Source organism: Hordeum vulgare, chromosome 3H, assembly GCF_904849725.1.
Source record: "Hordeum vulgare subsp. vulgare chromosome 3H, MorexV3_pseudomolecules_assembly, whole genome shotgun sequence".
NCBI lineage: Eukaryota > Viridiplantae > Streptophyta > Magnoliopsida > Poales > Poaceae > Hordeum > Hordeum vulgare.
This window is the reverse complement of record NC_058520.1, coordinates 449,314,153-449,339,974: the sequence shown is the minus strand read 5'-3', so window position 1 is coordinate 449,339,974 and position 25,822 is coordinate 449,314,153. Positions and strand designations below refer to the sequence as shown.

At 45.4% G+C, this 25,822-nt stretch overlaps 3 protein-coding genes, 1 long non-coding RNA gene and 1 other non-coding gene across 8 annotated transcripts; 2 read left to right on the top strand and 3 right to left on the bottom strand.

Moving 5' to 3' along the window:
- Positions 1-1,223: 1,223 nt before the first annotated feature.
- On the bottom strand, positions 1,224-1,362 carry LOC123445822. Its single transcript, XR_006631191.1, has one exon. It is a non-coding gene; the product is annotated as a small nucleolar RNA Z247 (small nucleolar RNA).
- Positions 1,363-2,353: 991 nt separating this feature from the next.
- LOC123444201 lies at positions 2,354-7,526 on the bottom strand. 4 transcript variants are annotated; one of them, XM_045120837.1, is made up of 6 exons: positions 7,295-7,526; positions 6,774-6,973; positions 6,090-6,496; positions 5,856-5,966; positions 3,401-3,835; positions 2,354-2,942 (listed from the first exon to the last, which is right to left on the bottom strand). In XM_045120837.1, exons 1-4 carry the CDS (start codon positions 7,509-7,511, stop codon positions 5,909-5,911), a joined length of 882 nt encoding a protein of 293 aa, XP_044976772.1. In that variant the 5' UTR covers positions 7,512-7,526; the 3' UTR covers positions 2,354-2,942; positions 3,401-3,835; positions 5,856-5,908. The 4 variants fall into 4 exon arrangements, with proteins under 4 accessions (XP_044976772.1, XP_044976773.1, XP_044976775.1 ...); XM_045120838.1 differs by lacking the exon at positions 3,401-3,835 and having other exon boundaries at positions 2,354-2,954; XM_045120840.1 differs by lacking the exon at positions 3,401-3,835.
- Positions 3,499-5,849, top strand: LOC123444200 (two-pore potassium channel 2-like). The gene is made up of 2 exons (XM_045120836.1): positions 3,499-4,568; positions 5,363-5,849. Exons 1-2 carry the CDS (start codon positions 3,499-3,501, stop codon positions 5,505-5,507), a joined length of 1,215 nt encoding a protein of 404 aa, XP_044976771.1. The 3' UTR covers positions 5,508-5,849.
- Positions 7,527-7,844: 318 nt separating the features above from the next.
- On the top strand, positions 7,845-8,643 carry LOC123440134. Its single transcript, XR_006630284.1, has 3 exons — positions 7,845-8,020; positions 8,317-8,454; positions 8,554-8,643. It is a non-coding gene; the product is annotated as an uncharacterized LOC123440134 (long non-coding RNA).
- A 136-nt stretch (positions 8,644-8,779) lies between these two features.
- On the bottom strand, positions 8,780-10,189 carry LOC123440133 (transcription repressor MYB5-like). Its single transcript, XM_045116707.1, has 2 exons — positions 9,439-10,189; positions 8,780-9,361 (listed from the first exon to the last, which is right to left on the bottom strand). Exons 1-2 carry the CDS (start codon positions 9,750-9,752, stop codon positions 8,866-8,868), a joined length of 810 nt encoding a protein of 269 aa, XP_044972642.1. The 5' UTR covers positions 9,753-10,189; the 3' UTR covers positions 8,780-8,865.
- Positions 10,190-25,822: the final 15,633 nt, after the last annotated feature.

Sequence of the window (25,822 nt, the reverse complement as noted above, 5' to 3'; positions counted from 1 at the left end):
CAATGCCAATGTTGCGGAAGAAAGAGTTTAGTTTTTCATATTCTCCCCCCCCCCCGGGTCACTTTGGACTGAGATAATTTTTCTGTTAAGATGTCTCTCAACTAGCTTTTGAAATTCTTGAAACACAGAGAACACTTCAGATTTAAACTTAAGCAAATGAATCCAGGTGAACTTGTTGTAATCATCAATGAAGCTAACATAGTATTTCTTTCTTCCAAAGGAATCCCGGGCATGACCCCATACATCACTAAAAGTAAGCTCTAAAGGAGCATGAGACACACCACTTGACTTAGGATAAGGAAGTTGGTGACTCTTGGCACATTGACAAGCTTCACAAACAAACTCATTGAGAGAACTATGTGACAATGGAAGACTATCTTTATTGACTACTTGTTTGACAATAGCCGATGAAGGATGTCCTAAACGTTGATGCCACCGTGCCAAAGATGGCTTGATGGCAGAATAGACCTGACGATTCTTGCGTTGAGTGCTCCGGATGTGATTGGTAGAGTCCTCCGATGCATCTACTGTGATGTAGAAGTTCCGTCGTGACCCGATCCTTTATGAAAAAGTAACGAGGGCGAGTTTCAAAGAAAACATTATTATCAGTGGCTAAACGAGACATAGATGCAAGATTTTTGTCATCTTGAGGGACATGAATGACATCTTTGAGCATAAGATCACGTTTAAGAGTAGGGGAACTAATCAAAGCTTGACCAATGTGAGAAATAGCCATACCTCCATGACTTGCAGTATGAATTTGTTCATTGTCGAGGTACTTCTCCCGGAGAGCAAGTTGCTCAAGTTCACTGGTTACGTGATCTGTGGCACCAGAATCAACGTACCAAACACCATCGCCTCCTTGATCACGCATGGCAGCAACAGCAGCATGACAGGCATCAGGGACGTAGTCCTCATCGTAGTGGTGCCAGCAGTCCATCACTTCATGGCCGGGCTTCTTGCACAGTTGGTAGCGAGGCCGTCCACGAGAAGAAGGGGCGCGACGGTTGTTGTTGTTGTTGTTGTTGTTAAAGCCACCGCCACCGCTGGTGTTGCCGGAGGACCACCGTAGCCTCCGCCAGTAGGGCGACCTCCATCACCTGGAGAGGCACCACGACCACGACTGCAGCCGTGTTGGTGCCCACGCCCATGACCACGACCGCGGTAGGCAGAGTTAGCGGACGATCGGCAAAGATTAGTGCCATGGAGGAGGGTGAGGCGGGCATCAAAGCTCAGGAGCTGACTGTATAGCTCCTGAATCATGACAGGCTTCACCCGAGCCGCGAGCGCCGACACGACTGGATTATATTCCAGATCGAGGCCGGCGAGGATCTTGGACGTGATCTCCGCATCAGAGAGGGCGGCGCCGGTACAAGCAACTTCATCTATAAGAGTTTTAATTTTTCCAAGGTACTCAGCCATAGTCATAGTACCTTTTTGTAGATTCGTGAGCTCAGTGCGAGTATTGATCGCCTGAGCTTGACTTTGAACAACAAACATGGCGTGGATGGCGCGCCACACCTCGGGGTACCCTTGGAGTTTTTGTTGTTGTGCATACCAGAGGGATCGGGCGAAGTTGGCGACTTGCTCTTCTTTCCCGTCCTTGGTGATGGTGAGAGTCGTCGATGGTGCCGGGCTCTTCACGTCGAGGTGGTGCTCCATCTGTGCACCCTTGATTTGGGGTAGCACGATGGCCTTCCATAGCAGGACGTTGCCCCTCGTGAGCTTCTCTTGAGGCGGCGGTCCGAGAGGTGTGGTGGTGGCTGTGGAGGAGGAGGCGAAGGTAGATGATGAGGTGGTGGAGAGCGCGCCCATGGTGCTGGGAGTTGTGGCGGTGCCCGACATCTTCTCGGCCGCGGAGGGTAACTAGATGCGATCTCTTTCAATCTATTGAGGAAGAGGCTCTGTTACCATGTGAAATATTGTGGAAGCGTTAAACCCTTTGCTCGGACCGCATTGATATTTATACAAGGATTGCATTGGCTTACAAATTGATGAGAAGATCGTTTAACGATCGGTTTACAGAGATAGAAAGAGAGAGAAATAAACACGGCAGGGTAGGGAGATAGAAGTTTGAACTACTCTCCTATACAATATATTCTAACACCTTTTATATCAGTACATCACCAATGTGGCCAACTACAAAACTGGTCAGCAGAGCAGACCCATCGCTAACTACCCCCTTTATAAAAAAATAATATAAGATGTCTTAGATTACTTATTAAGTAGTGACCTAAAACGTCTCATATTTGTTTATAGAGGAAGTAGCTAATTACTATGATAATTCTCTCTAGTCGCACCATTTTTACATGTTTCGTCATTTGGGTGGAAACTCATGATATAATTTGCAAAGGGAAAAAAATGGATATCTTGTCCAGGCTAAAACAAGCCATCCTTATAGTAAGTATAGTGTATTTATTCAGGACACTAAATTTCTGGGCAGCTACTTTTACACAGGGGCCTATAAAATGAGTGATGAACATGATGAAGCTACAAACTCTGGTCTCTGGATACATGATAAATATATTCATGGCGCAGTCTCATTATGTACGTTAATGTCAGAAGCTCCACTGCTTGCTTGGAAGTTGGGACCTCTATATCTTCCAGTCTTCCGTAGAATCTGCACGGGGTAGTACAGTTTTGCCTACAGCCTTCTCTCCAGATCGTATGATCCATAGAGACACCGACCACTCGAAGAGACATAGATGACCCGGAACCAAGTTTCTTCAGCTCGAGAAGCTTTCAGTCGGTGCAATCGTACCTCCCTCGCTGACAACAAGATCTGAGCACCACAAGAAATAGACTTGTCCACACTCCAGTTGCAGAACGGAGTCCTGCAGAATATGGCACTGCCTTAATTCTGATGGATCATCCCAGAGAGCGGAGGGCCAACTTGCAAGATCAGAAGGTTGATAAGCCGTTATCATTTGTCAACTTGGTACCTGCACCAAAATCTAACACGAAATTTAATGTCGGGGAACCTAATTAGCGCACGTGCAGCAAGTGGCGAGCCAGTGCACAGTTACTCCTGCAACAACACAGGGAACTATGAAGATCACCCTTAACCAGAGAGCATAGAGAGAGATTCAGTGCAAATCCAGAATCACTTAGCAAAGAAGTTTGCAATGAGTTACTAAAGGCTAAAAGTGGGAATCAACTGGGAAGAAAAGGTAGAGGTGGGAATTCACAGTATAGCAAATCTGTTTTAATTTTAGAGATGAACCTAGCAATTTAGTTTCTGATATCAAAAGAAATTGTCAGATACTAAGGAACGGATATGCTCATCCTTTCTGTCCCTTTCATCAGTTGCCTCTTGTATCAACAACTATGCAACATACTAGAAACTACATGATTTAAATGCTGGAATAAATAAGAATGATATGCTTCAAGATCTTTTCACCTCAGAAACACCAGGGAAGTGTACATCCCTGGTTGACAGTCTGATGGTTACCGCTTCCATTGTCAAGGTCTCAGCAGAACCACCATGTATATAAAGTGATGATAGCCCAACCTGAGAACTGCAAGCTCATGAATCCTAGATCAAATATGTCTTCCACGGAGGAGCCTCTGCTGCCTCTATTCCAGCGTAATCAGAAGTACTCTTCCTCCAAGCAAGACAGAAGCAAATCCTGCGATGTCCCAAACAGGTGTGCGCCTTCCTTTCATCCAGACACTAATGTCAAAGCTAGCCTCAGTACTCTCAATCAACCTCCAGCCACTAACGAAAACACCAATATAGTATCCACACCAACTTTACAGCGGGTGCGTTCTTCTCCTTCTATATTCACGTCAATCAAAGAAGCTCCTTGTGCACATGAGCTTGACAAGCAAAGCCCTGCTGCACAATACACACCATCAATTACAAGGCAGGCCATTGTTAGTGTCATCCTATACATCTCAATAGGAGTCATTGTGTACATGACAAATGTTGAAGGCTTCAAGGGGAAATCCACGTTTAAGTTAGTGGATGCCCTGTACTTCACCATCATAAGCTTGTGCACCATTGGGTATGGTGACATAGTCCCTTGCACTACCTTCACAAAGGTGTTCACATGCCTGTTTCTACTAATAGGTGTTCGCTTTGTTGACATTATGCTGAATGGGCTGTTGACAAATGTGCTTGACAAGCAGAGAGCAGTCCTACTTAGCACAATGGATGATAATAAGCTGAACAAGGTATTTGACACATACATGATCGATGCTGAAAAGAAAAGGTCAAGAGGGAAGATCAAAGTACTACTTGCACTAGGCGTTGTTGCAGGATCTATCTCAATTTGTACAATCATAGTACATGGGGTGGAGGGTCTAAATTGGATTGACAGCTTCTATTTATCAGTCATTTCGGTGACAACAGTTGGATATGGGGATTATGGCTTCTCAACTACAGCTGGAAGGCTCTCCGCGACCGTGTGTCTGTTGGTTAGCACTTTGGCAGTTGGCAAGGCATTTTTGTTCCTAACGGATCTAAGGATGGACAGAAGGAACCGACGAACTACAAAATGGATCCTCCAGAAGAAAATGGACAATGAGCCGCTTGCTGCAGACATTGATAATGATGCAGCTGTAAGGTATTGTAAATTTTCCATCAATTACCATGTCAAGGAATTTTGTACTTAACATGTGCTTCTGGTCTGCTGCTTATCTTCAATGATTACATCATATTATTACCATATGTGGAAACTAATTTATCTGATGGTAGGATATTTCTTAATTTCTTGCACGACAAAGAGCTAACAATTTGCCATTCCTTTTAGTCTTTGACCAAACATGCAAGGAAACAATAAATATCACAAACATGGTGATTATAATATTCTGGAAGACACTTTTACCAAATGTGCAAGGAAACAATAAATATAACACAAACATGGTGATTATATTATTTTAGAAGACATTACTTTCATATATAAAAGCTTGCTGCATATGTATGCCGCATCTAGCTGCATGGCTGCATACATGGCAAACAAGATCATCCTAGCTCCCGAGTATGCATTCATGTTTTGCAAAATAATTCAAAAGTTTCAGTGACCAACTGTAAGGACCTATTGTGTATAACGGAACTAGGACAAACCTTTTTTTCTTAAAATTATGTCAGAAATCAAGAGAGGGAGTTTAATACTCTATAGTTGATTAGTTGTTGTACATGGGGCAAGGTGACATAGTTGTAATATGCATTGATAACCCAAAAGCTTACATAGAAGTTACTTTTCATCAGTTCAGTTCTTCACAGCTTCTACATTATTTTTGTCATCAGATTAATTCAAAAGTATGTTTATGTCGCATTACAGGGCAACTATGCCTTTTGCGTTCAAGCAAGCTACTTCACATGTGATTAACGTGTGATTGCCTTCTCCATATGCAACAGTAAATCAGACTTTATGATCTACAAGCTGAAAGAGATGGGGAAGATCGATGAGAAAGACGTCACAATGATCTCAGACCAGTTTGATCAGCTAGGCCTTGCAAAATGTGGAAATGTTGCTCTTGCTGACATAATTGGAAACTTATGAGTGTGTATTATGTAAATGAGATATATCATACCACAATGATTGATATCATATGATACTTTGCTAACTAGCATTCCAAAATCTAAACATGTACGCGTGACCTATTTAATACCCTTCCATATTACAAGTAGTCGAAATAGTGTCTGTTACTGTTGATCTTGGAGTCGTACATTGTCGTATACAATTGAACTTGGAGTCATATGTTCTTGTAATGTGGTTGGTCATAGCCACAGCTTCAAGATTTCTTTACATATTTCTCACCCGGATTGTATGGATATGTATTAAGGATACATAGAAGAACAGGATAGTATGAGTTCTGTGCGGTGTAACTGAAGCAATGGGACAACTTACCAAAGGAAGAGACAGTGCTTGACATGATTAATTCCATGTTTTGTAGTTTGCCATCATCTCAAGCCATCAGATCCACTCTCACTTACTGTGTTATCCAAAATCATCGCAATCCTGGAAAAGTTAGTTATCGTAATGAAGCTCACGCATATTCAGTTTGGCGACGCCAAAAAAAGCCAGATACAATACATATATTAATGCATTTTGAACTTTTCTTGCTCCCTCTTGAAGACTAACCTTTCTCTAGTTTCATTTATAAGCTTCAATATGGTTGACAATTTGTGCAACTTGTCATTTATAGACTGTTGAGTGTCCACCTCTTTTGCTAACTGGAAATTGGTGTAGTGCTCAATTTCACATTGTAACGAATTCAGCTGTGAATCAATATGCTGCACAAAATCATCATATGCAGAATGATCATCCATGATGTTTGTTGGGTCAGGATCCTTGGAGGATGTGAAGCTATCAGTCATCTGAAGTTCACTTCTCTCGGATTGGCCAGCCAAGTTGGAATCACTAGTCTCATCCACCCGATCATCAATTTTACCGGAGAATACTCTTATATCGTCATTGGAGTCTTCAACATTAGTCGTCCCTGGATGCAACGCGTGTTCAATTAGCATATTCTGCTTCACCGAAATAACCTGGATACAACAAACAATGTTTCAAATATACAGGCGGATGAAATTTGGAGAAAATTTCTGAGCGGGAGTGGTTTATGTTAGTTGTTGTTTTAAGGAACAGCTTGTAAAAGTCATAAGTGACGTAATCAGCAGAATTATCACAGGAACAGTGTGACACGGTCTAAGTATGACTCAGCAAGGCATCATGTGGTTTTGGTACAAGTTAAGAAAAAACATATCAACTTTAAGAACGAAAAAAATATCATATATCACATGATGATAAAGAACATGTCATAACCTCACTAATCTTTGCGGAAAGCTTGTCGAGCAGCTCAATGCGCTCTTTTATGTTCTCCAAAGCTTTGGTCAACTTCTTCTTCTGCACAAGCAAGTCCACCGCCTCATTCTCCCTGCCCATCCGGACACTGACCACGGCTCTCTTCTTGAGATTCTCCGCGGCCTCGGTCAAGCGCACAAGCCTCACCCGAGCACTATTTGCTACAAGAAAGAATTCAGTCAGTAAAAAGGATATCATGCACTTGTGCAGTGAGTATTCTAGTCTAGAAATAAAATGTGCACTTGTGCAATACAAGAAATATGTTGTGCCCCTATGGCCCTACCCACAGATAGCTCCTCCCACGGACTCACCATTACAGTTTCCGGAAGAACAACGCATCCAATGCCAATTGAGTTGAGGAATTTGTGTACCTTTGGACTGGGTACCCCTGTCCACACAGATAGTTCCTCCCGCGGACTCACCATAACTGTTTCCGGAAGAACAACGCATCCAATGCCAATGGAGTCGAGGAATTTGTGTACCTTTGGACTGGGTGAGGTCGGCTTCGGCGTGGAGCTGGAGGAGCTGCTCCCGCAGACGGTCGAACGTCGGCGGGGCCGGGGCCGGGGCCGGGCCGCCGCCCCGGCTGGATGCCGCCAGGACGAGCCGCCGAGGGGCCGGCCTTGCGAGCCTCCACCCTGCCCTCGCGGCAGGAGGCGGCGGGGGCAGCGGCGCCACTAGCAACGACGCGAAGGCCATCTCTACCTCCCCACAGCCCCTCGCCGCGGCGCTCCACCGGACAAAGGGGACGCTGAAAGCGGAGCAGATGCTCTACGTAAGCATTCTCTGAAGACGGAAACCCGTTGCTCTACGTCTACGCCCTTCGAAGGCGTGCTTCGAGATGCCTCAGAGTCAGATAATACGTCTGCCTGTCTGGAAAAACGCGGATTTTGCAGCTACCGGTCAATCCCACGTACAATTTCATGCATACAATCCAACCTGACAGTCCATTTGGACGACGGCCGGTCGCAACGGTGGGTAAATTCGCAGACGCCGTTCTGTACTACTCCTATATAGCACCAGAGCCAGAGCTCCACACGTGCAAGTGTCGATGCCTCTACTCTACGCTCCTCTAGCTAAGCTTGCTCAATCTGTTTCCTCGGCAAGTAAGTAGTAACAGCCATGCAACTTGAAGCATTTTTTCCAGGAGCAGATCAGAGCTGCAATGCTACATGGTCGCATGGATGGCCTGCTGCTCAACTAAAAAGGTGCGTGTATTCGTAGATTGATAGATTCTCTGTTCATGTTTGCATTGTCCGGCATGCGCGTGTTAGACATGTGGTGGAAACCAGTGTTCCATTTGTGTATGTGCGCATCCTTTTCCCTTTGCTTGCATCATACGTACGTGCTGATATACTCCCTCTGTTTCTAAATATAAGTCTTTTTACAGATTTCACTAAGAGACTACATACGAAGCAAAATGAATGAATCTACACTCTAAAGTATGTCTATACACATCCATATGTTCTCTTTTAGTAAAACCTCTAAAAAGACTTATATTTAGGAACGGAGGGAGTATATACGTATCATTATCCTGCGTACCCGCAATCTGGTGAACCCTGCCGAGGAGAAAGATCCGGGGCAATACTTTCCTGAGTCCAGTCGACATCGGAATCAATTCGGACAGGGCGGCGCGGCGCAGGTACGGCAAAATGCGATGGAGGCACGCGTACGTACGTTGCCACAAAACATGAGCTGTACTGTACGCGTCTCGGCCTTATATAGACGGATGGACCTGCAGGTTTATGGGCTGCACCTACTCAATTTTGGCCACTCGGTCGGCACTCGCCAGCAGGTTCACATGACATAACGTACGCCTGAGCAGCAGGTGAGCACACACACTGATTCATTAATTCGCACCTTCTACAAATGTATACCTTCTGTCTGTGCAATCCACACGTTACATCCTCGTACTAGTGGTTTTCATCACACACACACACAATCACAAATGTCACCAGATCGAACCGTGGAGCAACTCATGCGTACGTACCCTGATCGTCGTTAACCTTTTATTCTGATCCACGATTACAGTGCATTCATAAATCTGTATCAGCTAGCTAGCGCCGCCCTGATCGTTCATCACATCCTTGCGATCAGCGGCCAACTGGCGGTCATTCATCAAGGAATCGAGGAACGAGGTGAAGGTGTCGTCGTCCACCATTGGACACCCCATGACGTCCTCGAAGCCTCCGCGGGAAGCAGCGTAGTCGGCGAGAAGCTGGTCACCGAACCCTTCGAAGCCATCGGTGTCCAGGCTCATCGTCGCGGCCAAGTCGTCGTTGCCTCCGTCGGCTGGGCTGTCACATCCAGTTGCAGCGGCAGACGAGGTCGGCAGCACTGGCATGGGCGGAGGTTGCGGCGGTACGACCGCCGGCGTTGCTGTCGTCTTGCCGGGAGCAGCTGCCGTCTTGCCGGGGGCAGCGGCGAGCGGCATGTGCGTCCGCGGGTCGAGGCCCTGGGCGATGAGCTTCTTGCTGAGGTGCGAGTTCCAGTAGTTCTTGATCTCGTTGTCGGTGCGCCCCGGCAGCCTCCCGGCGATCAGCGACCACCTGCGTGCACCGCCACACGTCCATCAGCTCCACCATCTGCATGGACGCATTTCAGGGAGTAGGTTACGTGCACGCACCGGTTGCCGAGGACGCGGTGGAGGCGGAGGATGAGGTCCTCCTCGTCCTCGGCGATGGGGCCGCGCTTGATGTCCGGCCTGAGGTAGTTCATCCACCGCAGGCGGCAGCTCTTGCCGCAGCGCAGCAGGCCGGCCCGCCGCGGCAGGGTGCGCCACCGCCCCTCCCCTTCCCGCGCCACGAACCGCGCCAGCACCTCGTCCTCCTCCGCCGTCCACGGCCCCCGCTTGAGCGGCGGCGGCGCCGTCGTCGTCTGGGCCTGGCCGTCCTCGCTCCGGGCTCCTCCGTGCTGCGCCGGCGGCTTCCGTCGTGCCATCGATCGGCCTCGGCTCCGTGCCACTGGAGAGATTCGGAGGATGGAATGGCTTTGGATTTTGGCTGCTCGATCGCCTGGCTTCTGCTTTTCCCGGACGCTTTTTCTGAGAGGGGTTTGGTCGCTTTTCTCGCCGTGCGCCGCAGCGCCACCTCCCGGAGAGGCAACGGTCGGTGGGGTGGTTTGTTTCTTGTGCGCGGCAGTCTGTTCCGTATCCGGAAAACGGAGGAATTTCGTGATGGATTGGCAGGGCCGCGCCGTGTCACGCGCACGCTCTACCCGATCGGGGTGAAAACCGAAGGATGCGGAGAGTGGTGCCGGCCACCTCCAAATTAGAACGTGCCGCCACTATACATCGCTGCACTGGATAGTTCGCTTCAGTTTTTCTCCTACTTTATCAGGGTATTTTATACACTTCCTCTTCCGTTCCAGAATACTTTGTTCTAAAAATAAATACTAAAATGAACGTATTTATCTATATCTTTATCTTTATCTAATAATAAAGAGGCTATCGCTTCCGTCGGAAAACCCATCGAGGTGATTTTACAAAAAAAACCCTTACTGTTTATGACATTAAACTCGTAGTATATATTAAATATTTTTTTAAATACTCGTATCTTTTAAACCGTAACTCCAAATTTAACATATTATATATGGAATTTGATTAGAAAAATATGTAGAATTTAAATATGATATTATTTTATCTGTTAAACGTTTAATAAAAATACTATCTAGGGTACAATCTTAATAAATAAGTCATTATTCGTCTTTCTTTCATACCGGTACTCATCCAGGTTGGGAATGAACACGTCAACAAAATCAGGATTAGAGATGAAACTGAAGGTCACTTGACTGATTCTTTGTACGTATTAAATCTACATGCAAGCCGTGTTAAAATAGAAGACCTGTGAAATTTTGAACTGCATTTTTGTAGGATAAGACCATCTTTATTTGTATTGTAACTATAAATTCTTAAATTATAGACATTTTTTATAAATTAAGAGTGTGTGCCGTGTGATATTTCTTTCTCCCGTTGTAACGCATGGGCCCTTTTGCTAGTCTACTAATAAAAAAATAGGTATTTTTAGTCCGTCATCTAAATTTTATAAGAAAGCCTCTCTATTTTTATACATAAACCCGCAGTCCAATATATATGGAAGCAAATAGTTGGGCCTTTTTCCGACACGTCTTGTGAGGCGGATCTAGCACAATTTTTTTGCTACCATACTTCATATAAACTTGTCCCCTAAGAGCAACTCTAGCAGACCCCGCATCCGCCCCCGATCCGCAAAATAACCGTCAAAATACGGGTCGGGACGGAAAAACCTGCCCGATCAGACCCAGCATTCCGTCCCGGCCTGCAAAAAAAATTTGAGGGGCGTGGCAAATTCCCGACCCAACCTGGGAAACGCGGGTTTCCCCCTCGCGGTTGCGGTGCCCTGCATCACAGAGAAGCAGTTGGCGGGAGGGACATTTCAGGCTACGCTATTTTCCCCATCCTTCCGCCGCTGCCCCGCCGGCGATTCCGACCATATCTGCAGGCGAGTCACTGCACCGCCCCTTCGGATCCGGCGAGAAGAGTCGGCCGCCGCCGCCGCCGAGCGCACCCCCTCGTCGCCGCCCGGGATCACCCACCGCCGGTTAGTCCCTTTTTGTGATTTTTGCGAGCTGTGCGAGAAGATGGAGTTGACCCCGTGCGAGAAGTTCTTACTATCCGATTCGTCTGATTCGGACGGCTCGGATGTTAAGACCATGCTTGCGAACTTTCGACAGTAAACATTAGTCATGGCGCTTGCCGTGAAGGAGCATGAAGACGAGACCAGAAGAGGAGGCGAGGATCGACTGTCGGGCGTTTGTGCATTCCTCGGAATCGCCATCTTGGGAACGAGATGTTGATGCAAGACTATTTCGTGGAGAACCCTACATATCCTCCGCACCTCTTCCGGAGAAGGTACCGAACGCGCCGATCCGTCTTTGTGAAAATTGTTCAAGCTTGCGAGGCAAATTGCCGGTATTTTACTCAAAGAAGGAATGTCGCGGGCTTAAAGGGATTTAGTGCATATCAAAAAATCTCCGCAACTATGCGGTTGATTGCATATGGCGTTCCGGCTGACTATGCCGATGAGTATCTTCGCATTGGTGAAGATACCACAATTGAGCCTGTGCGTAGATTCGCAAAAGTGATCATCCGTGTCTTCGGTCCTGAGTATCTTCGGGCACCCAATGAAGATGACACAAAGAAATTGATGGCATCTAATGAGAGGAGAGGTTGGCCTGGCATTCTAGGTAGCATTGATTGTATGCATTGGAATTGGAAAAATTGCCCCAAGGCTTGGCAAGGAATGTATTGTGGCAAGTCTCGTGATGCAACAATTGTGCTAGAGGCCGTAGCATCCGAGGATTTATGGATTTGGCATTGCTTTTTTGATATGTCGGGCACTCTCGATGATAACAATGTGTTGCAGCGGTCTCATTTGTTTGCTAGGCTTGCTAGTGGTGATGCTCCTGTTTGCAACTACACTATCAATGTGTATGAATACACAAAGGGGTACTATCTTGCAGAGGGTATATACCCTCCTTGGTGCACATTTGTCAAGAGCATCAAAGAACCCAAAACAAAAAAACAATGTGAATTTGCAAAGTTGCAAGAGGCAGCCCGCAAAGACATTGAAAGAGCATTCGTTGTTTTGCAATCTAGGTTTGCCATTGTCCGTGGTCCTGCTCGTTTTTGGGATAAGAAAACCTTGAAGAACATCATGACATGTTGTGTTATCCTGCACAATATGATTCTTGAAGATGAGAGAGGATTGAACTTAGAATTCCTTTACGACAATGTGGGTAGCCGTGTGAAACCAGCTAGAGACCCAAACCGCATTAGAGCTTTTCTTCAGACATACAAGGAGATTGAAAATGCAGACGCCCACTTTCAACTTCAGAAAGATCTCATTGAACAACATTGGCAAAGGGCTGGACAACGACTTATTTTTGTATTCATTTGTATTTGTATTCATGACAAGTTTTGAATAATTATTTATAATGCGGATGATTATTGTATTATGTTTGATTCGAATAATCCAATTTTTTTTCGATTGTTGAATTATGTTGTATTTGATATTTGCGGGCTGATGATATGGGGATGCAGCGGCGCAAAGAGCAGACCCCGCAAAGCCGACCCGTGTGAATATACTTTTTTACGGATCCGTTTGGGGGGTCTGCATCTGTGCCAGCCCGCAAAAGCTGTTTTGCGCGAACTGCAAACGCGTTTTGCGGACCGGCGGGATGCGGGGTCTGCTAGAGTTGCTCTAAGTATTTATAACGGCCTTGCTGTGCTATTGGCTAGGCAACAACTTTCCATTGTGAGGACCAGGGTTCGATCCCCACATCTGCCTCATTTTTTGCACTTTTCTCTCTAAGAGCTAATTAGACGGATGGGCTAATTAAAGATAGGATTGTGGCTAATTCAAAGGAAAGATTGGATCGGCAGAATATTTGAATGATTTTAATAAAGTACGGGAAGATTGTGGTGTTGGAAATATGCCCTAGAGGCAATAATAAATTAGTTATTATTATATTTCTTAGTTCATTATAATCGTTTATTATCCATGCTATAATTGTATTGAATGAAGACTTATATACATGTGTGGATACATAGACAAAACACTGTCCCTAGCAAGCCTCTAGTTGGCTAGCCAGTTGATCAAAGATAGTCAGGGTCTTCTGATTATGAACAAGGTGTTGTTGCTTGATAACTGGATCACGTCATTAGGAGAATCACATGATGGACTAGACCCAAACTAATAGACGTAGCATGTTGATCGTGTCATTTTGTTGCTACTATTTTCTGCGTGTCAAGTATTTGTTCCTATGACCATGAGATCATATAACTCACTGACACCGGAGGAATGCTTTGTGTGTATCAAACGTCGCAACGTAACTGGGTGACTATAAATATGCTCTACAGGTATCTCCGAAGGTTTTAGTTGAGTTAGTATGGATCGAGACTGGGATTTGTCACTCCGTGTGACGGAGAGGTATCTCGGGGCCCACTCGGTAATACAACATCACACACAAGCCTTGCAAGCAATGTGACTTAGTGTAAGTTGCGGGATCTTGTATTACGGAACGAGTAAAGAGACTTGCCGGTAAATGAGATTGAAATAGGTATGCGGATACTGACGATCGAATCTCGGGCAAGTAACATACCGAGGACAAAGGGAATGACATATGGGATTATATGAATCCTTGGCACTGAGGTTCAAACGATAAGATCTTCGTAGAATATGTAGGATCCAATATGGGCATCCAGGTCCCGCTATTGGATATTGACCGAGGAGTCACTCGGGTCATGTCTACATAGTTCTCGAACCCGCAGGGTCTGCACACTTAAGGTTCGACGTTGTTTTATGCGTATTTGAGTTATATGGTTGGTTACCGAATGTTGTTCGGAGTCCCGGATGAGATCACGGACGTCACGAGGGTTTCCGGAATGGTCCGGAAACAAAGATTGATATATAGGATGACCTCATTTGATTACCGGAAGGTTTTCGGAGCTACCGGGAATGTACGGGAATGACGAATGGGTTCCGGGTGTTCACCGGGGGGGCAACCCACCCTGGGGAAGCCCATAGGCCTTGGGGTGGCGCACCAGCCCTTAGTGGGCTGGTGGGACAGCCCAAGAAGGCCCTATGCGCCATAGGAAAAAAATCAAAGAGAAAAAAAAGAGGAGGTGGGAAAAGGGGGAAGGACTCCTCCTTCCAAACCTAGTTGGACTCGGTTTGGAAGGGGAGGGTTGCCCCCCTTGGCTCGGCCGAACCCCTTGGGGGTCCTTGGACCCCAAGGCAAGGCTCCCCCTCTTCCCCCTATATATACGGAGGTTTTAGGGCTGATTTGAGACAACTTTGCCACGGCAGCCCGACCACATATCTCCACGGTTTTACCTCTAGATCGCGTTTCTGCGGAGCTCGGGCGGAGCCCTGCCGAGATAAGATCATCACCAACCTCCGGAGCGCCGTCACGCTGCCGGAGAACTCATCTACCTCTTCGTCTCTCTTGCTGGATCAAGAAGGCCCAGATCATCGTCGAGCTGTACGTGTGCTGAACGCGGAGGTGCCGTCCGTTCGGCACTAGATCGTGGGACTGATCGCGGGACGGTTCGCGGGGCGGATCGAGGGACGTGAGGACGTTCCACTACATCAATCGCGTTTCTTAACGCTTCTTCTGTGCGATCTACAAGGGTACGTAGATCGGAAATCCCCTCTCGTAGATGGACATCACCATGATAGGTCTTCGTGCGCGTAGGAAAATTTTTGTTTCCCATGCGACGTTCCCCAACAGTGGCACCATGAGCTAGGTTCATGCGTAGATGTCTTCTCGAGTAGAACACAAAAGTTTTTGTGGGTGGTGATCATGTTGTAATAGTTAATATCGACTTGCACGTCGATGGTACGGCAACCGGCAGGAGCCATAGGGTTGACTTTAAACTAACGGTTGTGCTTGCAGATGCGTTTACTATATTGCTAGGACGTAGATTTAGTAGTAATAGCATGAGTAGCACGACAACCCCGATGGCGACACGTTGATGAAGATCATGATGATGGAGATCATGGTGTGACGCCGGTGACAAGAAGATCGTGCCGGTGCTTTGGTGATGGAGATCAAGAAGCGCATGACGATGTCCATATCATGTCACTTATGAATTGCATGTGATGTTAATCCTTTATGCACCTTATCTTGCTTAGAACGACGGTAGCATTATGAGGTGATCTCTCACTAAAATTTCAAGACAAAATTTTGTTCTCCCCGACTGTGCACCATTGCGACAGTTCTTCGTTTCGAGACACCACGTGATGATCGGGTGTGATAGACTCAACGTTCACATACAACGGGTGCAAAACAGTTGCACACGCGGAACACTCGGGTTAAGCTTGACGAGCCTAGCATGTTCAGACATGGCCTCGGAACACATGAGACCGAAAGGTCGAGCATGAATTGTATAGTTGATATGATTAGCATAGAGATGCTTACCACTGAAACTATTCTCGACTCACGTGATGATCGGACTTGAGATAGTGGATTTGGATCATGTACCACTCAAATGACTAGAGAGATGTACTTTTTGAGTGGGAGTTCTTAAGTAATATGATTAATTGAACTAATTGTCATGAACATAGTCTAATGGTCTTTGCGAATTACGATGTAGCTTGCGCTATAGCTCTACTGTTTTTATATGTTCCTAGAGAAAATTTAGTTGAAAGTTGATAGTAACAAACTTTGCAGAGGATTGTCCTCGTTGCTGGGCAGAAGGCTTATGTCCTTAATGCACCACTCGGTGTGCTGCACCTCGAGCATCGTCTGTGGATGTTGTGAACATCCGACATACACGTTTCTGATGACTACACGATAGTTCAGTGCAAAATACTTAATGGCTTAGAAGCAAGGCGCCGAAGACGTTTTGAAACGTCACGAAACATAAGTGATGTTCTAAAGAGATGAAATTGTGATTTCATGCTCGTGCCCTTGTTAAGAGGTAGGAGACCTCCGACAAGATTATTTGTCCACAAAGTAAAGGAGAAAAGCTCAATCGTTGAGTGTGTGGTCAGATTGTCTGAGTACGACAATCGCTTGAATCAAGTGGGGGTTAATCTTCCAGATGAGATAGTGATAGTTCTCCAAAGTCACTGCCACCAAGCTATGAGAGCTTCGTGATGAACTATAACATATCAAGGATAGATACAATGATCTTTGAGTGATTCGCGATGTTTGACACTCCGAAAGTAGAAATCAAGAAGGAGCGTCAATAGTTGATGGTTAGTAAAACCACTAAGTTTCGAGAAAGGCAAGGGCTAGAAGGGATACTTCGTGAAACGGCAAAATAGTTGCTGCATTAATGAAGAGACCCAAGATTAAACCCAAACCTGAGACTAAGTGCTTCTGTAATGAGGGGAACAGTCACTGAGGCGGAGCAACTCTAGATACTTGGTAGATAAGTAGGCTGGCAAAAGTCGAAAGAAGTATATTTGATATACATGATGTTGATGTGTACTTTACTAGTACTCCTAGTAGCACGAGGGTATTGGATACCGGTTCGGTTGCTAAGTGATTAGTAACATGAAATGATAGCTACGACATAAACAGAGACTAGCTAAAGGCGAGGTGACGATACGTGTTGGAAGTGTTTCCAAGATTGATATGATCAAAACGTCGCACGCTCCCTCTACCATCGGGATTGGTGTTAAACCTAAATAATTGTTATTTGGTGCTTGCGTTAAGCATGAACATGATTAGATCGTGTTTATTGCAATACGATTATTCATTTAAAGAGAATAATGGTTACTCTATTTGCTTGAATAATCACCTTCAATGGTTTATTGAATCTCGATCGTAGTGTTACACATGTTCATGATATTGGTGCCAAAAGACACGAGGTAATGATGATAGTACCACTTACTTGTGGCACTGCCGCTTGAGTCATGTTGGTATAAATTGCATGAAGAGGCTCCATGCTGATGGATCTTTATACTCACTTGATTTTGAATCAGTAGTGACATGCAAATCATACCACATGAGCAAGGCCTTGTTTTTCATTGAGATGAAACAAGATAGTAACTTGTTGGAAGTGATACATTTTGATGTATGCAGTCCAATGGGTGCTGAGGCACGCAGTGGGTATCATTATGTTCTTACTTCAATGAAGATTTGAGCAGATACAAGAGTATTTGCTTAATGAATCGCAAGTCTGAAATATTGAAAAATTCAATTCTGTTTCAGAGTGAAGTTCGTCGTAACAAAAGGATAAACTGTCTACGATATGATCATAGAAATGAATATCTGAGTTACGAGTTTTGGTACGCAGTTAAGACAATGTGGAAATTGTTTCGCAGTTCATGCCACCTGGAACATCATAGTGTGATGATGTGTCTGAACGTCATAGCCATGCACTATTTGGTATGGTGCATGCTATGATGTCTCTTATCGAAATACCACTATCGTTTATGGGTTATGCATTAGAGACAACCGCATTCACTTTAAAATAGGGCACCGCGTATTTCCGTTGAGATGACACAGTATAGACTGAGGTTTAGAGAAATCTAAACTGTCGTTTCTTGAAAGTTTGGGGCTTCGACACTTATGTGAAAAAGTTTCAGTCTGATAAGCTCGAACCCAAAGCGGCTAAATGCATCTTCATAGGATATCCAAAACAGTTGGGTACATCTCCTATCTCAGATCCGAAAGCAAAGTGTTTGTTTCTAGAAACGGATCCTTTCTCGAGGAAAGGTTTCTCTCGAAAGAATTGAGTGGGAGGGTGGTAGAACTTGATGAGGTTATTGAACCGTCACTTTGACCAGTGTGTAGCAGGGCGCAGGAAGTTGTTCCTGTGGCGCCTACACCAATTGAAGTGAAAGCTGATGAGGGTGATCATCGAGCATCGGATCAAGTTACTACAAACCTCGTAGGTTGACAAGGTCGCGTACTACCGCAGAGTGGTACGGTAACCCTGTCTTGGAGGTCATGTTGTTGAGCAACAGTGAACCTACGAGTTATGGAGAAGCAATGGTGGGCCCGGATTCCGACAAATGGCTTGAGGCCATGAAATCCGAGAGAGGATCCATATATAAAACAAAGTGTAGACTTTGGAGGAACTACTTGATGGTAGTAAGACTATTTAGTAAAGATGGATCTTTGTAAGGAAGACAGACGACGATGGTGATAAGTCACTATTAAGAAAAGCTCGACTTGTCGCAAAGATGTTTCTGACAAGATCAAACAGTTGACTATGATGAGACTTTCTCACTCGTAGCGATGCTAAAAGTCTGTTGGAATTATGTTAGTAGTTGCTGCATTATTTATGAAATATTGCACATAGGATGTCAAAACATTGTTTCCTCAACGGTTTCCTTGAGCAAACATTGTATGTGATACAACCAGAAGGTTTTGTCGATCCTAAAGATACTAACAAGTATGCAAGCTCCAGTGATCCTTCAATGGACTGGTGCAAGCATCTCGGAGTTGGAATATACACTTTGATGAGGTGATCATAGATTTTGGGTTTGTACAAGGTTTATGAGAAACTTGTATTTCCAAAGAAGTGAGTGGGAGCACTATAGAATTTCTGATAAGTATATGTGGTTGACATATTGTGGATCAGGAGTAATGTAGAATTTCTGTAAAGCATACAAGGTTGTTTGAAAGGATTTTTCAAAGGAATACCTGGATTGAGATACTTGAACATTGAGCATCAAGATCTATGGAGATAGATCAAAACGCTTAATAGAAGTTTCAACAAAATGCATGCCTTGACAAGTTTTGAAGGAGTTCAAAATAGATCAGCAAAGAAGGAGTTCTTGGTTGCGTTGTGAGGTGTGAATTTGAGTAAGACTCAAAACCCGACCACGGCAGGATAAAGAGAATAGACGAAGGTCGTCTTCTATGCCTTAGCCGTAGACTCTAAAGTATGCCATGCTGAGTACCGCACCTGATGTGTGCCTTGCACTCTGTTGAGAGGTACAGAGAGTGATCCATGATTGAATCACTAGCAGCGGTCAAAATTTATCCTTAGTAACTGATAGACTAAGGAATTTTTCTCGATTATGGAGGTGGTTAAAGAGTTCATCGTAAAGGGTTACGTCGATGCAAGCTTTGACACTAATCCGAATAACTATGAGTAGTGAAACGGATTCGTATAGTAGAGTAGATATTTGGAGTATTTTCGAATAGCACATAGTAGCAGCATCTATAAGATGACATAAAGATTTGTAAAGAACACACGGACCTGAAAGTTTCAGAATTGTTGACTAAAACCTCTCTCACGAGCAAGACGTGATCAGACACCATAAATATATGGGTGTTGGATTCGTTGGAATCACATGGTGATGTGAACTAGATTATTGACTCTAGTGCAAGTGGGAGACTGTTGGAAATATGCCCTAGAGGCAATAATAAATTAGTTATTATTATATTTCTTAGTTCATGATAATCGTTTATTATCCATGCTATAATTGTATTGAATGAAGACTTATATACATGTGTGGATACATAGACAAAACACTGTCCCTAGCAAGCCTCTAGTTGGCTAGCCAGTTGATCAAAGATAGTCAGGGTCTTCTGATTATGAACAAGGTGTTGTTGCTTGATAACTGGATCACGTCACTAGGAGAATCACGTGATGGACTAGACCCAAACTAATAGACGTAGCATGTTGATCGTGTCATTTTGTTGCTACTGTTTTCTGCGTGTCAAGTATTTGTTCCTATGACCATGAGATTATATAACTCACTGACACCGGAGGAATGCTTTGTGTGTATCAAACGTCGCAACGTAACTGGGTGACTATAAAGATGCTCTACAGGTATCTCCGAAGGTTTTAGTTGAGTTAGTATGGATCGAGACTGGGATTTGTCACTCCGTGTGACGGAGAGGTATCTCGGGGCCCACTCGGTAATACAACATCACACACAAGCCTTGCAAGCAATGTGACTTAGTGTAAGTTGCGGGATCTTGTATTACGGAACGAGTAAAGAGACTTGCCGGTAAATGAGATTGAAATAGGTATGCGGATACTGACGATCGAATCTCGGGCAAGTAACATACCGAAGGACAAAGGGAATGACATATGGGATTATATGAATCCTTGGCACTGAGGTTCAAACGATAAGATCTTCGTAGAATATGTAGGATCCAATATGGGCATCCAGGTCCCGCTATTGGATATTGACCGAGGAGTCACTCGGGTCATGTCTACATAGTTCTCGAACCCGCAGGGTGTGCACACTTAAGGTTCGACGTTGTTTTATGCGTATTTGAGTTATATGGTTGGTTACTGAATGTTGTTTGGAGTCCCGGATGAGATCACGGACGTCACGAGGGTTTCCGGAATGGTCCGGAAACAAAGATTGATATATAGGATGACCTCATTTGATTACCGGAAGGTTTTCGGAGCTACCGGGAATGTACGGGGAATGACGAATGGGTTCCGGGTGTTCACCGGGGGGGCAACCCACCCCGGGGAAGCCCATAGGCCTTGGGGTGGCGCACCAGCCCTTAGTGGGCTGGTGGGACAGCCCAAGAAGGCCCTATGCGCCATAGGAAAAAAATCAAAGAGAAAAAAAAGAGGAGGTGGGAAAAGGGGGAAGGACTCCTCCTTCCAAACCTAGTTGGACTCGGTTTGGAAGGGGAGGGTTGCCCCCCTTGGCTCGGCCGAACCCCTTGGGGGTCCTTGGACCCCAAGGCAAGGCTCCCCCTCTTCCCCCTATATATACGGAGGTTTTAGGACTGATTTGAGACAACTTTGCCACGGCAGCCCGACCACATATCTCCACGGTTTTACCTCTAGATCGCGTTTCTGCGGAGCTCGGGCGGAGCCCTGCCGAGATAAGATCATCACCTACCTCCGGAGCGCCGTCACGCTGCCGGAGAACTCATCTACCTCTCCGTCTCTCTTGCTGGATCAAGAAGGCCGAGATCATCGTCGAGCTGTACGTGTGCTGAACGCGGAGGTGCCGTCCGTTCGGCACTAGATCGTGGGACTGATCGCGGGACGGCTCGCGGGGCGGATATAGGGACGTGAGGACGTTCCACTACATCAATCGCGTTTCTTAACGCTTCTGCTGTGCGATCTACAAGGGTACGTAGATAGGAAATCCCCTCTCGTAGATGGACATCACCATGATAGGTCTTCGTGCGCGTAGGAATTTTTTTGTTTCCCATGCGACGTTCCCCAACATGTGGTGGGCTAGGTGGAATATTTAAATGGGTGTGCTTCTTAGTAAGGTAAGGAAGGATTATGTGGTGTGTGCGTTCATATGCATGAGCGTATGCGAATGTATATAAGCGCTTGCGTCTGTACTGTATTAAAAAAATTGTGAAGGATAAATAATTAAAGGGAAAGTAAGGATTTGATTGTGGGCTGAATATTTGAAAACGTGTGATTCATATAATGGGTTGTAGCCTTAATAAGAAAGTATTGTGTGAGGTTGGATTTGATTGTCATTTTAATGTTTAGAGGGTTGAGGGTGCACACAACATTAAAAACATTTTTTGAAGCGACGCTAACAACAAATTGTCATGTGATTCTCAACAAGCCCAATAATATAAGCAAATCTCATGCTGCTTAGTCAACTAAAGTCAATGAGCCCCACGTATGTCCATTCTCTTCTTCCATAACCATAAGTAATACTAATATGTCAATCAGCCTTATGATCTCATTATTTATGGTTTTGATTAATATTAATCTCATGCTACTAAGTGCACTAAAGTGTGTGTGTCTTATCCTTAAAAATTGATGACATATGTATCACCCTTTCACAGTTGAAACACATGTTTTTAGGGCCTCTAGAGTTTGCTACCTACGATTTTGGTTTTGTGGATTTGTTTAATATTGTGTGACAACGGCATGTATCGATGACAACTCGTGCTCATTAGCAACCCAACACATGCTAGTAGCATCTCTCCAAGCGTCATGGAATATATGTCAAGCCAGGATTGAAGATAACCACTTCTATTTTAACTTCGAATATGATGTTGAATTATAGCTCCAACAAATTTGACGTCCATTTGGAATGAATATATAACTTGTTATTGTTTGGGTCTACAGATCTTGGTGAGCATTAAGTTTTACATGAACTATCATTTTGTTTTGACCATATAATTCTATCTAAATGTAAATACACATCAATTATGTGTCCCGTTGCAACACACATGCATTTGTGCTATTAACTAAAATAAATCTAGATACATTCATTTTTAAAATAAATATTTTCAAACAAAGAAAGATTTATTTATTTATTTTTGTAGAATGAGGATACCTAGATGATTAGGTTCCTTATGCCAGGCGCGCCCGTCATGTCAGCTTGGCCCACCCATGCCGCACAAATATCCCATCCGAAAAATCCTAGGCATCGGTCAATATTCACTCCATTTCACTCCCATCTTCGTCCACTCCACTTCTGATTCCCTCTGATCTGATCTAATGTGATGGCCGGTGATAACCCACAAGTGTAGGGGATCGCAACAGTTTTCGCGGGTAGAGTATTCAACCCAAATTTATTGATTCGACTCAAGGGGAAGCGAAAGAATATTCTCAAGTATTAGCAGTTCAGTTGTCAATTCAACCACACCTGAAAGATTTAGTGTCTGCAGCAAAGTATCAGTAGCAAGGTAGTATGATAGCAACAGTAGCAACAGTAACCAGTAGCAGCAAAGTAACAACAGTAGCAACAGAGTAACAACAGCAGCAGTGACAGCAGTAGCGGCAAAGTAACGTAGCAAGGACCAGTAGGAAAAACTTGTAGGCATTGGATCGGTGATGGATGATTATGCCGGATGTGATTCATCATGTAACAGCTGTAACACGGAGAGATAAGTAACTAGCTCCCGTTCGTCAATCTAATGTAGGCATGTATTCTGTATGTAGTCATACGTGCTTAGGGAAAAGAACTTGCATGACATCTATTGTCCATCCCTCCCGTGGCAGCGGGGTCCTAATGGAAACTACGGGATATTAAGGTTCTCCTTTCAATAAAGAACCGGACCAACGCATTAACACATGGTGAATACATGAACTCCTCATACTATGGTCATCTCTGGGAGTGGTTCCGGCTATTGTCACTCCGGGGTTGCCGGGTCATAACACATAGTAGGTGACTACAACTTGCAAGATAGGATCTAAAACACACATATATTGGCGAAAACATAATAGGTTCAGATCTGAAATCATGGCACTCGGGCCCTAGTGACAAGCATTAAGCATGGCAAAGTAGTAGCAACATCAATCTCAGAACATAGTGGATACTAGGGATCAATCCCCGTCAAAACTAACTCGATTACATGATAATCTCTATGACAGCCCGAGACCGACGCCCCAGAAGATTCCCCTTCATTTCCGTTTCCGTCGTGTGATTATATTCCGTTTGTTGCATCGTCATTTAGTTTGCATCGTCGCACCATGCATGGCATCTTGCATCATCTGTTGCGTGTGGTGTTTTGAGTGTGTATGCCTCAAGTGCGTTAGTAACTCCCCTTCTCTCCCCTCTTATTTCATTTTTGTGGTTTTGCTAAAGTTTCCATTTTAACCCCTATTTTAAAAAAAGGTTCGTCTTCTTTTAAATCCTTTTATTAAATGTGGGGGGCAACCCCTTGGGTTTGCTTTATTTTTTCCCTTTTGTTATTTTTAAAACCAGAGACCCTTTTATTTATAAAAGGGGTTTATTTTATTATTTAAAAAAAGGGTTTTATGTTATTCTTCAAAAGGTTTTATTTTATTCGTTAAAAGAGGCCCAATCTATTTTATAGTTGGGTTTGTTTTAAAGGAGTTAAAAAATATTTATTTTATTGTTGTTTAAACCCTTTTCTTTTGTTGGAGTTTTCCTGCTTTAAAAAAAAGAAAAGAAAAAACAAGTGTGAGGGAGAGGGAGCCAGCCCAGTTGCCAAGGCAAGGTCCAACCGCCCCAGCCCTAGCGCCAGGAGGCTCTCCTCCCGATTCCCCTTGTTCCCCTCGTCCCTCCTAGCGCCGTGATCCCCTCCCCAGGCTCGAGCTCCCTCTGTCCCAAGCCCCCTGGACAACCAGTGCTCGCCGTGCGACCCCGCCGCCGGCTTGCCTCCAGGGCCCCCGTCCTCCTCCGCCGCGCTGCTCGCCCGCCGGTGCCCGCCTCGCCGCCGTTCCCGTCGGGCTGCGCCGCCCTTGGTCGCCACACCGCCGTCCTGCCAGGTCCGTCCCCGCCTCCGGTTCCCGAGCATGTCGTGGCCTCGTCCCTCCCGAGTACGCTTGTTGCCGAGCCGCCATGGCCAGGGTCCCGACCTCCTGCTCCTGCGCTTGCTGTTGCCGATGTGTAGTTGCTCCTGCTGCCTGTAGCTGCTGTTAGGTTGTTGTAGATGCTTGTTGCGCTTGCTGCCGCATGTGCATGCTGCCGTTGCTAGTGCTAGCCGTGTAGCTGTTGTTGTCGATTTGCAATTGCTGTTTGCCATGTTGTTGTTATTAGTTGCTGAGCTAGGCTGCTTGCCCTGCCTGTCGTTGCTGCTGTTAGCTGCTGCCGTCACCGTTGTTGTTGCCTTGCTGATGATGTGTCATAGCTTGCTGCTGCTTGCCTGTTTGTTGTAGGTTGCTGTTGGTGTTGCTTGCTATCTCGCCTGCTAGTTGCTGTGCTAGGCTGCCGTTTGCTGTAGCTGCCTGCCTGTTTGCTTGTTGTAGTTGCTAGTTGTAGCCTGCTTTGGTGCTAGCCGAGGCTAGATGATGCTAGCGTTGCTAGCTAGCTTGGCCTGCATGCTGTTGTTGTTGCTATGTTGCTTGCTTGCTGCCGTCGCCGACGATCGTTGCTGTTGTGTCGCCTGTCGTCGCCACGTGCACCTTCCCCGACGCCGTGGAATCGACAAGCTCGTCGAGTCCACGACGTCCTCCACGACCCCCGACCATCTTCGAAACGTGATTGACTACCGACGCCGAAGACCCGTGGACCACAACGCCAAGCGTACGACTACCGTCGACGAGACCCGAGTACCTCGACTTCCACGACGACCGTTGTTTTCCTTCACCGAACCGAACCCCTCCGATTCGCACGCTTCGAAGGTATAGCGATGGGACGTTGTCGTGAACCGAACGCATATGTTGTATGAGAAGTACCGTATGTTTGCGCCGTATGTTTGCCCGTTGCACGTTGTCTTCTTTTTCGTCGTGCCCTCGACACATGGGAACCCGGTAGCGGGATCACCCCATCTTTATTTAGCGTTCCCGCACCCGCTTCCAGTTCGTTGGCACCGATATCTCGACGAGTTATTGGGATAGGAATGTTGTCGTGGCTTCGTTTCCGTTTTGCTGCCATGGTTCCCTTTCGCTCGCCGTGGCGACACATGCTTCTTTCTCTTCTTGCCCATGTTGTTGTAACTTACATGCATGACGCATTCATGGCATGATATCTTGTGTTGCATGTTTCTTGTGACGTAGCTCCGTTCTATGTTCCACTTATGTCTCGTTGCCTACCACATGTTAAATATCAGCCTCTCTACAATGCCATGATAACCTTCAACCTGTTCGACCTAGCAAACCACTGTTTGGCTATGTTACTGCTTGCTTATCCATGTTGTTA